The 17,512-nt window shown below is 43.9% G+C and overlaps 1 protein-coding gene across 6 annotated transcripts in view; it reads right to left on the minus strand.

Annotated features, from left to right (window-relative positions):
- Nucleotides 1-17,512, minus strand: part of LOC116978300 (rho GTPase-activating protein 26-like) — a 143,866-nt gene that overhangs the window by 93,227 nt on the left and 33,127 nt on the right. For all 6 annotated transcript variants that reach the window (XM_033029350.1, XM_033029348.1, XM_033029347.1 and 3 more), the window contains exons 3-4: nucleotides 9,373-9,468; nucleotides 3,632-3,693 (exon numbers count right to left, since the gene is read on the minus strand). In XM_033029350.1, the coding sequence (XP_032885241.1) occupies nucleotides 3,632-3,693; nucleotides 9,373-9,468 (158 nt within the window). The remainder of the gene's footprint in view (nucleotides 1-3,631; nucleotides 3,694-9,372; nucleotides 9,469-17,512) is intronic.

Genomic DNA, 17,512 nt, shown 5'->3' on the forward strand with positions numbered 1-17,512 from the left:
CAAAAACGGTTCGCGATAGCGCTACGGTTTTTCAACAGTTCACTCACTGTTCTCCTATGCTGCGAGTCGCCAAGTTTCATTCCGTTCGGTTGAATGTCGTAAAAGTTAGCGAGGTTTAAAAATCTTAATAACCGCGCGTGCGCAGATCGATCTCTTCTCCTGCCAGTCGACGCCGTGTGGATTAGTCTCCTGTCACTCCCTGGGATGGTCCGCCCCTTCCTGCGCCATCGCAAAGGTTTCCAACCGGACTTTCGGAGGGACCTCAAGCAGCTCCGCCCCAAGCAGCCCCGCCTCAAGCAGTAGCCCCGCCCCCATGGTGAAGGAGTGGCGCCGCCACCCGAGGAGCTAGTGGGGAGGGTGGTGCCACGCGCCGAGCCCGGGGACTGGGCCCGAGCTGGAACCAAGGACGAGCTTGGGTCCGAGGTCAGGGACGAGCCAGGAGATGAAGTTGGGGCCTGGACTGGACCCCAGGTGGCAGCCGAGTTGAGAATGGAGTCGGGCCCAAGCCCAGGGCCTGGGTCAAGGTGTACCAGCGCCTCGGGGGCCGCTCAGCCGCCGCCATTCTGCAGCACACACCTCTGTTTCCTGCTCTGCGGGCAGCTTTGGCTCGGCCGCCTACCACCCTGCCCCCTGCCCCCTCCGTTGAGGCCCATGTCCATGAGTGCTTTGGCCGCCTACAGCCAGGGCCAGGTGAAGTACGAGAACCAGGCCCTGGCGCTGCTCCATAATCTGGGCAGGTGCTGGGGCAGGGAATGGGAGTGAGGGGGGGAGAATGCAGGAAATGGGGAGGAGGGAGATGGGGTAGTAGAGGGAGATGGGGGGGGGGCAGCGCGGAGCCCTGCTGTCTACCCGTTGGTGAAGGACACCGTGGGTCCCGCGCTCCAGCGGCTCCTGCCCGCGGGTGTGGACACTGGGAGCGGCCCTAACATACTGCAGCATTACACGGAAAGATGGAGCGCCGCAGCCTGGCACACAGCACGGGGGCGGGGGGGAGAGGAGACAGTGGAGGGAGGGAAGGGAGAGTACAGGGGAGAGAGGGATGAGGGAGGGAGGGGGAAGAGAGGGATGAGGAGGGAGGGACGGAGGGAGGGAGGGATGGAGGGAGAGGGATGAGGGGGAGGGAGGGAGAGAGGGATGGAGGGGGGGAGAGACAGGGAAGAGGGAGGGGAGTGGGGCAGAGGAGTGGTGGAGTGCAGGATAGTAGGGAGGGGAGTAGAAGGGGTCCAGGGTGATGGGCAAGGTGGGATAGAGGGGGGGGGAGTAGAGGGAGAGGGGGACAGGGAGGAGTGGATTTGATGGAAGGGGGATAGGCGTGGGTGGTGGAATATTGCGTTGGAGGAATGGGTTGCGTTGGGGGAACAGGTGAGTGGTAGAATATTGCGTTGGGGAATGGGCTGCGTTGGGGGACCAGGCCTCCCATGTGACAGGGACCCAACGGGTCCCACTTAGTCTAGTACACAACATTATTCAACACAGCATTCTTCTCTGTGGTGGAAGGCAATACAGTTCAGACAGTCCTCCTCCTCCCTTGTTCACCCGTTGTACGGAGGGCCCTGACCCTCCATAGTTGCTGCTACAAAACGGCCCGATGTTCAAGCCCTCTGGTCAGGATGGTTAGAACGCCGACGGCGGGACAGGTCGAGCAAACCCCACGGCCCGGAGCTCCCACATCGGCCACCTCTTTAGCGGAGACCGCGGCTTCCAAGATGTTGTAGGCCGTAAGCCAGCGGTCGGAGCGCTTCTCCAATAACCCCCGGCAAGGGGGTCCGTAATGTTACTGTCCCTGCTGCGCCGCTGCTGAAGCTCTGGGCCCGACTCGGGAAAGGACGCACTAAATCAGCTGTAAGGCCGTGAGGAGGGGGGGCGAAGAAGCGACAAGGAAAACAGTTCCATCTCCGTCGAGGTAGGTGCCTGAAAACGGTTTCCCCCTATTCTCCCCCACCACCCCCCACACAGGACATACAGAGAAACACTAAAACATACTTTTGGACATACTAAAAAAAACAAAAAGAGTCAAAACAACGAACCCGCTGCAGACGAGGCAGCCGACTCGCAGCTCAGATATAGCAATGTACTTCTACATTTATTTTTCAGGACTCAATCCTTTTTCACAGATCACAACTACGATAAACTTTTATTCATAGCTTTAAGAAGTAGAATCGAGTAGTACCTGTATTTAAGTTTTTCTTGCAACCTGAATTACATTGGCAATCTGCATTTCTTGCCCTTCCTTGGCTGCTTCGGAGGAAGTTGCCACCCTTCTCCTTCAACTATTATGATTCCAATTAATAAAAATATGGGCTCTATTGAATCTGATGTCCATTTAATCTAGCCAGTTCCCTTTCTAGATGGGCCATGTTAGTTCATTATACTTGTGTAACATCTAAGGGTATTTCAAACAGTTATATGTCAGTATTAATACAGAAAGCACAAGCAACGCCTAGAAATTCTATCATATAGCCTAGTGTGCTAGATGATAGAATATTATCAAAAGTTTAATCAGTACACTGGTACTGATTGGACTTTTCAAAGTCTTGGTTCAGACCCTCCAATCATATGATGCATAGTCAAATAGTATGCAATGCTAATGTCACTTAGACAACACAGTTATGACACAAAACCTCCAAATGGACAGACTTGAAAGACTCCTGTAACCTTTAACTGCAAAGCCTGCTGTAGCATTACTTAAATGATACCCCACCTTACTTATGCCATTGATAGACACAAAGTGCTGGAGTCACTGAGCGGGTCAGCAGCATCTCTGAAGAGAAAGGGTGGGTGATGTTTTGGGTCAGGACCCTTCTTCAGACTGAATGTAGGGGAGGAAACTGGAGGCAAAGCAACAAAGCAGGGCCGGTGACAGATGACCAAGGAAGGATGGAGCTCACAATGGCCCATTGTTGACTGGGGAGGAGGTGAGATAACGAAGGGATACACCACATGCCATTTCCTCCAGGTAGATTATTCAGTTTTTCTGAGCAATTTGCTCCCACTACAAAACTCACAGGCTATCCCTTTGATCCATTGCCCAACCAGCCAATCTTCCATTTATGTGATGCCCCCCCCACCCCACCATCAATCATCTCCTTGAATGACACCCGCCTGTCCTTTCATGAACAATTCAATTTCTTAGCCATCTTACCCAATGTAATCCTTTCTCTCATATTGCAACTTCCAACACCACCACCAATTCCACAAGGGCGATTGACCTCATTCACGCTCCACTCTGCACAATGTAGATGGCAGGTGTTCATCAAAGACTATTGCTCCAGGGAGTCATCGCAAAAAAACTGATGTAGCAACCACACCTTCTGGACCCATCCACCCATATAATTGATCCTACATCAGGATAAAACTTAAAATGTGCCTTTTAATGAAAATATTTCAACCTAAATCAGATGATTTTAGAGTTCAAGCATATATTTTCAACATATCCAGAAGAGGGCATAATTGCACCAGTAACTCAAATGGAACACTTTTTCCACAATGATCCCTATTCGCCTGTTACTTTAAACATTTAAATAGTATATTTTATATTGCCCTTACAATATTTCACGATTCTATTTCAGCTTTTTTAGTCTCTTTTAAGAATGGACCATAGTTACAAAATACCAATCAAAATACTACTCACCAAACGTCCTCGCTCATCTTCAAGGTTTTTTAGAACGCCCGCAAACTCCTGAAGCGATTTTGCTTTAAGGAAAAGAATAAAGTAGTCAATAAAACTAATATTTCTCCCCAAACTAACAATGGAATTGAACAATGATTCTGCAAATACAATAGCATGTGTATTTATTGGCATTAATTACATAGTACAGAAAATAAAAGAAAGTGCAGGATCAATTAGATGGCATTCATTCATTTGGTGACTCACTGCACTATTTTCACCTTCCTGCGGTAGAGGAGTGTGCGCTTTGTATTAAGAATATTTTCGACCTGCTAACACTTTCAAAACTCAGAAAGAAAGCAGTACATGGTTCCTCATGTTTAAGAAGGAACTGCAGATGCTGGAAAATCGAAAATAGACAAAAATGCTGGTTCTTTCTTAAACGTGAGGAACCATGTACTGTAGAGATCAGAAATCAAAATAAATAAAGTGCCTGTAACCACCAAAGTTTTGTCAGTAAAGTTGAATCAATATAGATATTTACAGCAATCATTCACTTAAAGCAGAATGAGGAACCATGTGGACAAAAATGCTGGAGAAACTCAGCGGGTGAGGCAGCATCTATGGAGCGAAGGAAATAGGCAATTTTTTGGGGTCGAGTCCCTTCTTCAGACAGACGAAGGGTCTCGACCCAAAACGCTGCCTATTTCCTTTGCTCCATAGATGCTGCCTCACCAGCAGTTTCTCCAGCATTTTTGTCCACATGGTTCCTCATTCTGCTTTAAGTGAATGATTGCTGTAAATATCTATATTGATTCAACTTTACTGACAAAACTTTGGTGGTTACAGGCACTTTATTTATTTTGATTTCTGATCTCTACAGTATCAGGATAACACTTTCAAAACTCAGAAAGAAAGCAGTACATGGTTCCACATGTTTAAGAAGGAACTGCAGATGCTGGAAAATCGAAAGTAGACAAAAATGCTGGAGAAACTCAGCGGGTGAGGCAGCATCTATGGAGCCAAGGAAATAGGCAATTTTTTGGGGTCGAGTCCCTTCTTCAGACAGACGAAGGGTCTCGACCCAAAACGCTGCCTATTTCCTTTGCTCCATAGATGCTGCCTCACCAGCAGTTTCTCCAGCATTTTTGTCCACATGGTTCCTCATTCTGCTTTAAGTGAATGATTGCTGTAAATATCTATATTGATTCAACTTTACTGACAAAACTTTGGTGGTTACAGGCACTTTATTTATTTTGATTTCTGATCTCTACAGTATCAGGATAACACTTTCAAAACTCAGAAAGAAAGCAGTACATGGTTCCACATGTTTAAGAAGGAACTGCAGATGCTGGAAAATCGAAAGTAGACAAAAATGCTGGAGAAACTCAGCGGGTGAGGCAGCATCTATGGAGCCAAGGAAATAGGCAATTTTTTTGGGTCGAGTCCCTTCTTCAGACAGACGAAGGGTCTCGACCCAAAACGCTGCCTATTTCCTTCGCTCCATAGATGCTGCCTCACCAGCAGTTTCTCCAGCATTTTTGTCCACATGGTTCCTCATTCTGCTTTAAGTGAATGATTGCTGTAAATATCTATATTGATTCAACTTTACTGACAAAACTTTGGTGGTTACAGGCACTTTATTTATTTTGATTTCTGATCTCTACAGTATCAGGATAACATCTCAACAACAAAAATATTTCATGGAAATTAGCTTGCTGTAAATCTGTCCCATTGATGTGCTATGGATGAGAGAGGCAGTGGCACCTTTCAAAAATAATATGCTTAATATTAATATGCTTAAATTCTGGCCATGTTGTTGAGCGGAGTAAATTTATTTCATCCTTTTTCTCTTGAGAATGGAAAGGAAGTTGAATGAATAATAAAAATGTCAAAAAACAGTCAAGAAGAAACAACACATTCAAAAATTAGTTTCTTAAGTAAACAAATGAAACAAAAACCACCTGAAGGAAAACTAGGCCACAGCTCAAGCAACATGAAGGTAAGAAACAACTAATGTGACTATCATTACTCTCCTTTAAAGGACTGATTAGGGATAGTCAATATGGCTTTTTTTAAATCAAATCTCACAAATTTGATTGCGTTTTTTAAGAGGAGGACACAATGAAGGCAGTTGACAATGTCCACATGGCTTTCATAAGGTCTTTGACAAGATCTCCACAGTAGACTGGTCTAGAAGGTGAGAATACCCAGGTTCAGGTTTATTATTGTCATGTGCAAAGCTGTGTTTTGCATGCTATCCAATCAGATGTGATAACACCAGTGCAAGATAGCAAATTAGATACAAATTTGGCTTGATGGTAGGAGACAGATGGTGATAGTGGTAGGTAGCTTTTCAAATTGGAGGCCTGTCATGAGTGGCGAGCAACGGGAATTTGTCCTGGCTCCTTTATTGTTCATCGTATGGCTAAGATTGTTTTCCCCAGGGAAAAGGAGGCTGAGAGGTGACGTTATAGAGGACTATAAAATTATGGGGGGCATAGATAGGATAGACAGTCATAGTCTTTTTCCTTGGGTAGGTGTCTAAAACCTGAGGGCATTGATTTAAGGCGAGAGGGAAAAAAATTAAGAGGTATCTCAAGGGCAGGTTTTTCCACACAAACTGCGAAAGCAGTTGGAAGAGGCAGATACAATTACAATGTTTAAAAGACATTGGGACAAGTACATGGATAGATAAGGTTTAGAGGGATATGGGCCAAATGAAAATAGCCACTAGGTCTAGTTGGGCTGAACGGTCTGTTTCTGTGCTGTCCGCATCTATGAATCTACTTCTCAGCTATATAGATTGGGTAGATGCACAGAGCCTTTTGGCCAGAGTGGGGGAATCGAGAGCCAGAAGACATAGGTTTGAGGTGTGAGGTGAAGGAGGAAAGATTTCAAAGGAATCTGAGGGGTAAATCTTTCTTACAAAGGGTGGTGGGTGTATGGAACAAGCTGCCAGAGGAGGTAGTTGAGGTATGGACTATCGCAATGTTTAAGAAACAATTAGACAGGTATATGGGTAGAACAGGTTTAGAGGGGTGTGTGCCAAATGCAGGCAGGTGGAACTAGTGTAGATGGGACGTTGGTCAGTGTGGACAAGTTGTGCCGAAGGGCCTGTTTCCACACTGTACCACTTTGTGACTATGAGACATCATTGTTAATGAGAACAATGGAAGATCCGGCATATGAAAGTAGCCCCATTCGGATCAAAGGGAAAGCCAAATGCAAAATGTTTCTGCATAATGAACCTTTGAATTTTAACCATGACATTTTCATCCTGTGAATAAATATGTTAACTAACCAAAGCTTCTCAATTTATGACATTTTTGTGGGAGTACAATACTGAATTATGAATGCAGTATCAAAACCAAAGTCCTGAAACATTTAGGAATCATTTATGAGAGATTAACAATCTCTCATTCAATTATGAACTATGGCTCTTTCCATTCAAGAAAAGCCATAGCCAGATGGAAACTAAACCCAAATCATTATGCAGCTTTTGTTGGAGGAATTACTACTTGGGGAAACAAATTAAAATTTCAAAGCAAGGGCGGGAATGCTTGGTGGAGGAGAATAATGAAGATTGCCTTAAGCACAGTGCTAGTTAAAGATATAATATTTCATGCAAGAGCAAACAGAATGTCGGACTCTGTGAATAGCACCTAACTTAAGTGAAGGAGAAAACCACCGAACGAAAAGTACGTAACAAATGAAATGATTGGAAACATGGAGAAATGTTTTATAAACTAACAGATTTATTTTCATCTAAGCACAACATGCAGAGCAAGCCAATTGTGGATGCAACCTAGTCGTCAAGTGTGGAAGACTGCAGCTCAGCTCCACTAACTAATCAATGTTATGGAGCAAATAGAGGAAGTCTAAGTTTAAGAATTAAGGCTCTGGGGAGGGTTGTATCTACTGGTGCAGGAGGTCAAAAAGGCTTTTGGCACATTAGCTTTCATCAGTCAGAGTATGGAGTATAGAAGTTGAATGTTCATGTTGCTGTTACATAAGACGTTGGTGAGGACGCATTTAGAGTATTGTGTTCCGTTCTGGGCACCATCTTATTGGAAAGCTGGAAAGGGTACAGAGAAGATTTATGAGGATGCTGCCTGGGCTTGGGGGACTGAGCTATAGGGAGAGGTTGAGCAGGCTTGGACTATCCCTTGGAGTGCAGGAGGGATGATCTTTTTGAGGTGCATAAAATCATGAGAGGAATAGATCAGGTAGACGCAGAGTGTCTTGCACAGAGTAGTTTACCAAGGCAAATACTCATCCAGGACCACAGTAGTGGCTTGAAATTGACCAATAAAAATTTGGATTATGTCCTGAAATAAATCACTTTGTTAAAAGCAACTTTAAAAGGAAAATAACAGGGACTTTTGCAATATTTAATATGCTGCCCTCAATCCCAAACCAATCTTCATGGGATTTTAAAATGATACAGCAATGAAGAAAGAAAGTCAATATATTGAACCTACACTTTCTCCCTAAGTTTCTTACATTTCACTCACATCCTACCAACGTGACTGTCGGAGCTACAAATTGCCAACTTCAGATTGTCTTTTGAGCCAGGGTGAGATGGTGACTGGAGGAAAAAGGAAAATGACAAGCTATGTAGCTCACAGGGACAGAATTTATTTTCTTTCAAATTCCATTTAAAAATAACATGTAAAAATTAGTCATGCCCTACTTAGTTGTCTCTCCAAGTCATAATTATCAAATATAATTCCAGTGATTCTTCACTTCACTTTTTCTTCCTAAAATCCCCAACGATATCGAGCATTTTTGCCAAATATCTATTTTCACGCTGAGCACGAGGAGGTTGCCAGGACTAGAGGGCCGGAGCAAGCTAGGACTTTAGTCCTTGGAGACCTGGAGGCTAAGGGGTGATCTTGTAACAGTGTATAAAATCATAAAGGGAATTGATAGGTTAACGCACAGTCTTTTACACAAATAGGGGAATCAAGAAACAGAGGAAATAAGCTTAAAGTAAGATGGAAAAGATTTAATAGGGACCTGAGGGGCAACTTTTTCCACTCAGAGGGTGGTGAGCATATGGAATGAGCTGCCAGAGGAAGTAGTTGAGGCAGATACTATAACAACATTCAAAAGACACTTGGACAGGTACATGGATAAGAAAGGTTTAGAGGGACATGGGCCAAATGCAGGCATATGGGACTAGTTTATATAAGCCATCCTGGTCAACAAGGATGAGTTGGGCCGAGGGGCCTGTTTCTACGCCCAATTACTTTATTCACCAAGTACACAAAGTTTTCACCAATCATGCCCCATTTTGACCCTGTTTGACAGATGGCACAATGGACTAAGTGTTCGGCTGGCAACCGGAAGGTAGCCGGTTCGAATCCCGCTTGGAGTGCATACTGTCGTTGTGTCCTTGGGCAAGACACTTCACCCACCTTTGCCTGTGTGTGAATGTGTGTGAGTGATTGGTGGTGGTCGGAGGGGCCGTAGGCGCAGATTGGCAGCCACGCTTCCATCAGTCTGCCCCAGGGCAGCTGTGGCTACAGAAGTAGCTTACCACCACCGAGTGTGACTGAGGAGTGAATGAATAATGCGATGTAAAGCGCCTTGAGTATTAGAAAGGCGCTATATAAATCCCATCCATTATTATAATTATTACCAAAGGTATTTAAAGCAATGGAAATCAAGAAACAGAAAAAGAGGCCACCAATTTGCTTTCATCCCTTTGGTACTTTGTGCAGCTCCCCTGCAGTAAATAGAATATAAATGAAACTCACCTATACAGATCTCATCATCTGTCTCCGCATCTCCAATGCATTGAAACTTAAATTCATTTAATGATTCTGCAAACTTCCTCTTGGCAATAGACAGATCTAAATTCAGAAAACAGAATGTAATGTCAATAGAAATATCTGCAAAAAATGTTTGTTACAGTGTTTTTCGCTTTGGAAATACTATGAGCCACAAGGGTGAGCCTTTATATAACTGGCACCCTAATTATATTCAATGTATGTGAAGTGCACAATACCATATAAATTAAATTATTATCACAACTTTCTATTAAGTCTTCTTTAATAAAGTCATCTGGAATTCTTCAAGTCGAGTGTTCACGGATTCTTTCTTTTCTCTGGGAAGGAACTTTTTACATCTCCATAGAAGATTCTCAGTTATACTACAGGATAAATTTAACAGAGAGGAATAAAAATTGACAAATTTGTGAAGCTCACCCTCAATGCATCATGAATTTAGCCGCTTCTACTTTAACCATGATAGGCATTCAAATAACTAGTCACAGTGAGTCAAATCCATAATTATATTCATTCATAGAAACATAGAAAATAGGTGCAGGAGTAGGCCATTTGGCCCTTTGAGCCTGCACCGCCATTCAATATGTTCATGGCTGATCATCCAACTCAGTATTCTGTACCTGCCTTCTCTCCATACCCCCTGATCCCTTTAGCCACAAGGGCCACATCTAACTCCCTCTTAAATATAGCCCATAAATTGGCCTCAACTACCTTCTGTGGCAGAGAATTCCACAGATTCACCACTCTCTGTGTGAAAAATGGTTTTCTCATCTCGGTCCTAAAAGATTTCCCCCTTATCCTTAAACTGTCACCCCTTGTTCTGGACTTCCCCAACATCGGGAACAATCTTCCTGCATCTAGTCTGTCCAACCCCTTAAGAATTTTGTACGTTTCTATAAGATCCCCCCTCAATCTTCTAAATTCTAGCGAGTACAAGCCGAGTCTATCCAGTCTTTCTTCATATGAAAGTCCTGACATCCCAGGATTCAGTCTGGTGAACCTTCTCTGTCCTCCCTCTATGGCAAGAATGTCTTTCCTCAGATTAGGAGACCAAAACTGTACGCAATACTCCAGGTGTGGTCTCACCAAGACCATGTACAACTGCAGTAGAACCTCCCTGCTCCTATACTCAAATCTTTTTGCTATGAATGCTAACATACCATTCGCTTTCTTCACTGCCTGCTGCACCTGCATGCCTACTTTCAATGACTGGTGTACCATGACACCCAGGTCTCGTTGCATCTCCCCTTTACCTAATCGGCCACCATTCAGATAATAGTCTACTTTCCTGTTTTGGCACCAAAGTGGCTATCACACAAACGAGGCCCCATTTCAGATATTTTGGCAGTGATTCGAATTTTTCAGGGTTTGAGGCACCAAATAAATGTCTGGATCCAGTTGATAAATAACAAAAAATGTTTTACACACCAGTGAATCTGGAGAATTAAGAATGTTTTCCTGGTCCAGCATATCAGGTTCCTTGATAAATCGATTACCTCTTGAAATGGAAATGTATAATTTAAAGACATATGGACATGTACATGAATTGAAAGGTTTTGGAGCAATATGAACCAGCTCAGGTAAGTGGGATGTTTGGTAAGGCAACTTTGTTGGCATGGACAAGTTGGGCTGAAGTGCCTGTTTCCATGCTGTACAGCTCTATGAATCTATGACTCTCATTGCAGATCTATGATCCTTTCTGAACCCACTACCCACTGCCTTCTAGATGACTGATTTGATGCCCATTCCAATCCACAATCTTTTCCAGGAATACATTTGCCAGGGGGTTTTCACAACTATCCACACCTGCAGCCTTCTGTTGCCAGCATTGTCACTGCTTAGTCTATCAATCTGGTTTAATGTCAGGTGGCAAACAGAGTAAAAAACAATACAATTAATTCAACAGAATGTCAGCAATAGCACCTCACCTCCAGTTTTTCGTCACTATCAGAGGCATTAACAGCAAAGAAATGCGCTCATGGTATTATTCTTCTGCTACAGAAGAGACATGCTGCTGTCCCATGTGGTAAAGGTAACAAGTTTAGAAGGTATTGTCAAGGAAGCCATGTCCCATTACTGCAATGTATCTTATGAATGACACAAACTGAGGGGGGGTAAATATTCAGGGTAGTGTCTGGGGTAGCAGTTATGCAAGCTACTTTTTGCTGGGCAGTGTAAAGCTTCTCAAATGTTGCTAAGGCTGAACTTATCTGAGCTAGGGAACTGGACTCCATCACATTTCCAGCATTGGGGATGCTAAAGGCAAGTCACTTTGAGGATTGAGCATTTGCTCTTAAAAGCCTTCTGCCACTGAGTAAAGGATAGCAGCAGAAGGGAGATGATAGGAATTAAGAAATAATTTTCCAAGAGTGTCTGTTTATAACAAATAAGGGGACAGTCAGACTGTAGCAATAATACAAATATAAAAAGCACTGAGGCCAAGGGACATCTCTCTGAATAAAGCTTTGAAACCCATGTCATAGGAATGAAAGCTGAACACATCCAGGTTTCAGAATTTTCAGCACATTGAGACTTAATTTGAAACTCAAGGCTATTCCACTGGAACCAGGAAATTCCACATTTGTATTAGCCCTTCTTTCTTCTCATCACTACCTTATCTTGCCAGGGAGAAATGCAAATTCACTGGAAGGAATGAATTATGATGTTTATTATTTTACAACGTACTGTATTTCACTCCCAAATAAGAAACAGCCTGAAGTGAAGATGGTTTTTGGTCTATTCATAAGATTCACTAAATAGCTGCCATGTGAGCTCCCAAATTTAGCTACAGGACCAAGGATTTCAGGGAACATTTGCCAAGCTCTTATTTATTGACTATCTTTAGATGTCTTTTCATGTGAATGATTAACCCGGTCAGTTCAAAAGACATTACATCTCAGCAGCAGTGCTGAATCAGCTCTTGAGCTAATAAACAATTCAACAGTTCGTAGTAGGTACACTTTAAAAAAAACTACCAAACATAGTCGGCATGGGCAAGTTGGGCTGAAGGACCTGTCTCTGTGCTGTATGATTATGTGACTCTAACCTGATATTCTAAATGCAAATACCTCACACAATGTCAGTCTCCAAAATGCTGACATCTGAAATAAGTAGCCGTTTAAAATTATTGGAGAAAATGGATTAATATTTACCCACACAAGTGCCCCTTTAATTATATACTGATTGTCTCTACTCATCTGAACAGTTATCACTGTCTGAAGATGGGTCCCGACCCGAAACATCACCCATTCCTTCTCTCCAGAGATGCTGATTGTCCCGCTGAGTTACTCCAGCTTTTTGTGTCTATCTTCAGTCTCTACTCATTGACTTCAGTCCACAAGTATGGTTGCTCTCCCACCTATAGAAAATTATTCTTAGGGATTCTTTCAAAATGTTCTAATAAGGCCGTTCTTCCTTTTGGTACGATCTCTCACGCACACACTAATATATACATTACATTAAGGTTCTCTAGTACCTGAATTAATCAATTAAAAATGGATGCGTTTCCTTCTTTGTGGTTAAGGAGTTGGATGTTCTAAATGTTCCAAGGATCTTTGATAGCATTTTCAGTTTTCCCCTCCAGCATTTGTTTGAGCTGGAGAAAAGTGGAAAAATTGTGGGCACACCACAAGGCACTCCACTACTGCAAATATTGGGCTGCGGTTTCAAAAATTGACCAAGCCAAAAAATATGCAAATAAATATTCAAACCCAAACAGTCCTGCCTCATAAAAGAATTCAAATTACAAATGGCTGAAGTACGAAGAGTTTGGCAGCTCTTAGTACTTCCGCCATGGCTCGGTTTCAAGTACTGTTCTTGAATGAGAAGATAGACAAAAATGCTGGAGAAACTCAGCAGATGAGGCAGCATCTATGGAGCGAAGGAAATAGGCAACGTTTCTGGTCGAGACGCTTCTTCAGACTGATGTGAGGGTGGGGGGGGCGGGAAGAAGAAAGGAGGAGGCGGAGACAGTGGGCTGAGAAGGGGAGGAGAAAGCAGCGACTACCTGAAATTAGAGAAGTCAATGTTTATACCGCTGGGGTGCAAACTGCCCAAGCAAAATATGAGGTGCTGCTCCTCCAATTTACGGTGGTCCTCACTCTGGCCATGGAGGAGGCCCAGGACAGAAAGTTAGGATTCGGGATGGGAGGGGGAGTTGAAGTGCTAAGCCACCGGGCGATCAGGTAGGTTAATGTGAACCGAGCAGAGGTGTTTTGCAAAGCGATCGGCAAGCCTACGCTTGGTCTCACCGATGTAGAGCCGCTGACATCTAGAGCAGCAGATGCAATAGATGAGGTTGGAGGAGGTGCAGGTGAACCTCTGCCGCACCTGGAAAGACTGCTTGGGTCCTTGAATGGAGACAAGGGGGGAGGTAAAGCGACAGGTGTAGCATTTCCTGCGGTTGCAAGGGAAAGTGCCAGAAGAGGGGGTTGTTTGGGTGGGAAGGGACAAATTGATCAGGGAGTTACAGAGGGAGCGGTCTCTGCAGAAAGCAGACGGGGGGGAGATGGGAAGACGTGGCCAGTGGTGGGATCCCGTTGGAGGTGGCGAAAATGTCGGAGGATTATTTGTTGTATGTGACGGCTGGTAGGGTGGTAGGACACTGGAGAATCTGCCCTTGTTATGAGGGGGGGGGGGGGTGGGGAGTGAGAACAGAGTTACGGGGTATAGAAGAGACCCTGGTGAGAGCCTCATCTATAGTAGAAGAGGGGAACTCCCGTTCCCTGAAGAATGAGGACATCTCTGATACCCTGGTGTGGAACACCTCATCCTGGGTGCAGATGCGGCGTAGACGGAGGAATTGGGAGTAGGGGATGGAGTCCTTACAGGAAGCAGGGTGGGAAGAAGTGTAGTCCAGATAGCCATGGGAGTCAGTGTGTTTATATTGGATGTCGGTCAGTAGTCTATCACCTGCGATGGAGATAGTCGGAGGATTATTTGTTGTATGTGACGGCTGGTAGGGTGGAAGGTGAGGATAAGGGGGACTCTGCCCTTGTTACGAGTGGGGGAATTGAGAGTGAGAGCAGAGTTAAGGGGTATAGAAGAGACCCTGGTGAGAGCCTCATCTATAGTAGAAGAGGGGAACCGTCGGAGGATTATTTGTTGTATGTGATGGCTGAAAGGGTGGAAGGTGAGGACAAGGGTCACTCTGCCCTTGTTACGAGTGGGGGGGATGGGGAGTGAGAGCAGAGTTACGGAGATTATGGGTTGAAGTCTCACTCTGTTCACTGTACAGCACACAGACAAAAGCTTCAGCCCACATTTATATGTCAACTGTCATGCCTATCTATACTAATCTCTCTTGCCTGCACTAATTCCATATCCCACTACACCTTGATGTACCTGTCCAGATGCATTTTAAATGTTGTTACTGTCAGGCCTCCACTGCCGCATCTGGCAGCTCATTTCAGCTGCTAATGACTCAAGACTCTCAATCCAGCGTCCACTCTTGTGAATCTTTTCTGTAGCCTCTCCAACTTAACCAGGCTTTTCCTTTGGTATGGTAAGCAGAACTTCACACAATACACAAAGTGAAGCCTAACTATTGTTTGTACATCTTTAACATGACATTTCAACAGCAAATGGCTCAGCCATGAAGGAAAGCATGCCATACAACGCCCCCATTACCATGTCTACCTGTTTTCACATTGACAACAGTATTTGTATAGGGAGGTTTCACGGCAGTCGGGTCACGACCCATGACCCGTACTGTTGCTACGCTACTCCAAATGGATTACACGCGATGTACTGCAGGTAGGCACTTACCATTGTTTCCAGCGTAGCGGGCCCGTTAAAACCCGCCGAAAATGTCAATTTTTGCGCTGCAAATAATTATGGAAATCGGGATAAGCGTGTGAGACATTTATTCTACTTCAGAATTCCAAAAGTGAGGAGAAATGACGGGAGATAGAAGTGAGAGCTGAAGGGACAACAAGAGTGCTTAGTGAACATTCGCCGTTTGCTCACTGCATTTCATCAACTAAGGCATTATTTGTGTTTTTTCTTGATTTCTTTGGCATCTAAAAAGTTTCAGAAGTGATAAATCTGGCTGTAAATTTTTAAAATCGCCCATGGTTCTCAAGTGAATTTTTACATACAAAATGAAAACGCATCTGAAGAAAAATTTACAGCCAGATTTATCACTTTTGAGACTTTTTAGTTACCAAAGGAATCAAGAAAAAACACAAATAATGCCTTACTGTTGATGAAATGCAGTGAGCAAACGCGATAATTCCCAATATTTTCAATTACGATATCTGTACGGCCAATGTTTACCAAGCACTTTAGCTGCTGTTGTCCCTTCAGCTCTGCTTCCCTTTACCTTCATTTCGCTTCACTTTTGGAATTCTAAAGTTGGGTACATGTCTCTCACACTTACCCTGACTTCCACAATTTTTTTCAGCGTAAAAATTCAACATTTTGGCGGTTTTTAACAGGTAGGAAAGTACGCGTTTCTTGCATTAATAACATATACCGGAAGTGACGGATGTCCTCCAGATGGATTGAGCGGCTCCGTGCGTCAAGCCCTATGACCCAGTGACCTTACGTGCAACCCCCCTATTCGAAGGTCTCTCTGCTCAACACATTTCCCAGGAGCTTGCCTTTCACTGCTTAAGTCCTGGCTTGGATTCATTTCCCCAAAATGCATCACTATCCATTTAAATGATAATTTATTTCTACTGTTCTCTTACCTCATTTCCCCAGTTGAGCAATATCCTGCAGTAATATTACACAACTTTCTTCACTGACTACCATACCACTAGTTTTGATGCAAGCTTACCAATCACGCCACCTACCTTCTTTCCCAATCATTAATGTATGTGGCAAAGAGCAGTAGATCCAGCACTAATCCCTGCGGCAAGCCTCCAATCTGACAAACAACCCTGCACTACCAGCCTCTGCCTCCTACTAACTTGCCATTTGTTCCAACTTTCCAGACCAGTCCATCATGCAGTCTGTAGAGAATGCCCCACTGCTGGAGAAACAGCAATTCTTTTTAATGAGATATTAAAATGAAGCTCCATCTGTTTTCAAATGAATGTACCCCACATCATTCTTTTGAAGAACAGCAGTTGAGTTATTCATGGGATCCTGCCTAATATTTAAGACACAATCCATATCAAAAGAAAGAGATTAAAGCAAAGGACCCCAACTCTACTTCAGATTATATGGTGAAATTACCATATTGTTGTCTGTGGGAGCTTGCTGTGCACTAATTGGAAATATTGTCTTCCACATTATAACAATACCCTGATTGAGTATAAAACATTGAGCCATCCTGAATTCATGCACATACATTTTATTGTTTTATACTTGAGTCAAACACAACATCCTTTGTTGTGACGACAGATGGCACAATGGGCTAAGTGTTCGGCTGGCGACCGGAAGGTGGCCTGTTCGAATCCCGCTTGGAGTGCATACTGTCGTTGTGTCCTTGGGCAAGACACTTCACCCACCTTTGCCTGTGTGTGAATGTGTGTGAATGTGTGTGAGTGATTGGTGGTGGTCGGAGGGGCCGTAGGCGCAGAATGGCAGCCACGCTTCCGTCAGTCTGCCCCAGGGCAGCTGTGGCTACAGAAGTAGCTTACCACCACCGAGTGTGACTGAGGAGTGAATGAATAATGCGATGTAAAGCGCCTTGAGTATTAGAAAGGCGCTATATAAATCCCATCCATTATTATTATTATTATCCTTTCTGTAGATGTAACACATTGGCCTGGATAACAGTGCATCTTGCCAGCAGCTGGCAATTGTCAATAAAAGCCCCATGCAGAAATCGGCATTTCTGTAAGCAGGATTTAGGACTCCTGTACATTTCTAGAGGTTACTGTACAACATCTATCAGCAGTTTCTAACCTTAGTTCCAGCACTCAACTCCGCATGGAGTTAATTGCTGGAGCAGCAGCTTGTTGAGATTCCCCAGTACTTATAACAGCAAATCTACTTTTGGCTGTGCTGCCACATTTGACCTGGCACAGTATCTGCAAATGTCCATGTGAATGAAGATTTTACAGCTGCAAGAAGAGAATAAAAATGAAGCAACTGCATTCTTTTGCAAATTATCTTGAAATATTTTAAGGATTTTTTTCATGTTTAATCACTCATTTTT

This window comes from Amblyraja radiata, chromosome 11, assembly GCF_010909765.2.
Source record: "Amblyraja radiata isolate CabotCenter1 chromosome 11, sAmbRad1.1.pri, whole genome shotgun sequence".
In the NCBI taxonomy this organism is placed as follows: domain Eukaryota; kingdom Metazoa; phylum Chordata; class Chondrichthyes; order Rajiformes; family Rajidae; genus Amblyraja; species Amblyraja radiata.